The following is a 922-nucleotide window of genomic DNA, read 5'->3' as shown; positions in this document are numbered from 1 at the left end:
CGGAAGTAAAGATGCTTAGAGCGTGATCAGTACCATTATGTTCACACAGATGGGAACGTCAGGTAATCTACCTTTTTGGTTTTATATAGGGAGTTTTTTTTAAAGAGATAAAGAGATAAAGAGATAAAGAGATAAAGATATAAAGAGATAAAGAGATAAAGAGATAAAGATATAAAGAGATAAAGAGATAAAGAGATAAAGATATAAAGATATAAAGAGATAAAGATATAAAGATATAAAGAGATAAAGAGATAAAGATATAAATACATACATACATAGGTACATATATAAAGGAATATAAATATATAAAGAAATATATATATAATAGAATATAAAGGATATAGAAGTTGTCAGGGATTAAAGTAGTCAATAAAAAGACGAGCTTGGCAGGGATCGAACCTGCAATCCCCAGATTCGTAGTCTGATGCGTTTCCATTGCGCCACAAGCCCTATAACAATCATAAAATAGGATAAAAAAAAGGATATATAAGTTATATAAGTTATAGAAATGATATAGAAATGATATAGAAATGATATAGAAATGATATAGAAATGATATAGAAATGATATAGAAATGATATAGAAATGATATAGAAATGATATAGAAATGATATAGATATAGATATGATATAGATATGATATAGATATGATATATAAAAGACGTAAGGAAGATATAAAATAGTCAGAGTAGAAATAATAATAAAAGTACATAGTCATATAATATAATAATATAATAATATAAGAAAATATAAAAAAATATAAGAAAATATAAGATAGTCTAGTCATAAGTAAGAAGCATAGCGGTAGGTTCATATCAAGTAGGATACACCCGTTCCCATCCGAACACGGAAGTAAAGATGCTTAGAGCCTGATCAGTACCATTATGTTCACACAGATGGGAACGTCAGGTAATCTACCTTTT

The 922-nt window shown here is 27.2% G+C and overlaps 1 protein-coding gene across 1 annotated transcript; it reads right to left on the bottom strand.

Annotated features, from left to right (window-relative positions):
* Positions 1-366: 366 nt before the first annotated feature.
* EIN_337280 (hypothetical protein) lies at positions 367-813 on the bottom strand (the record flags this gene model as incomplete). Its single annotated transcript, XM_004262041.1, has 1 exon — positions 367-813. One exon carries the CDS (start codon positions 811-813, stop codon positions 367-369), a length of 447 nt encoding a protein of 148 aa, XP_004262089.1.
* Positions 814-922: the final 109 nt, after the last annotated feature.

The sequence above is a fragment of the Entamoeba invadens genome (assembly GCF_000330505.1).
Source record: "Entamoeba invadens IP1 unplaced genomic scaffold scaff_1105074724661, whole genome shotgun sequence".
NCBI classification, from domain to species: Eukaryota; Evosea; order Mastigamoebida; family Endamoebidae; genus Entamoeba; species Entamoeba invadens.
Note: the sequence above shows the minus strand (reverse complement) of the source record. Positions and strands in the feature narration are given on the sequence as shown.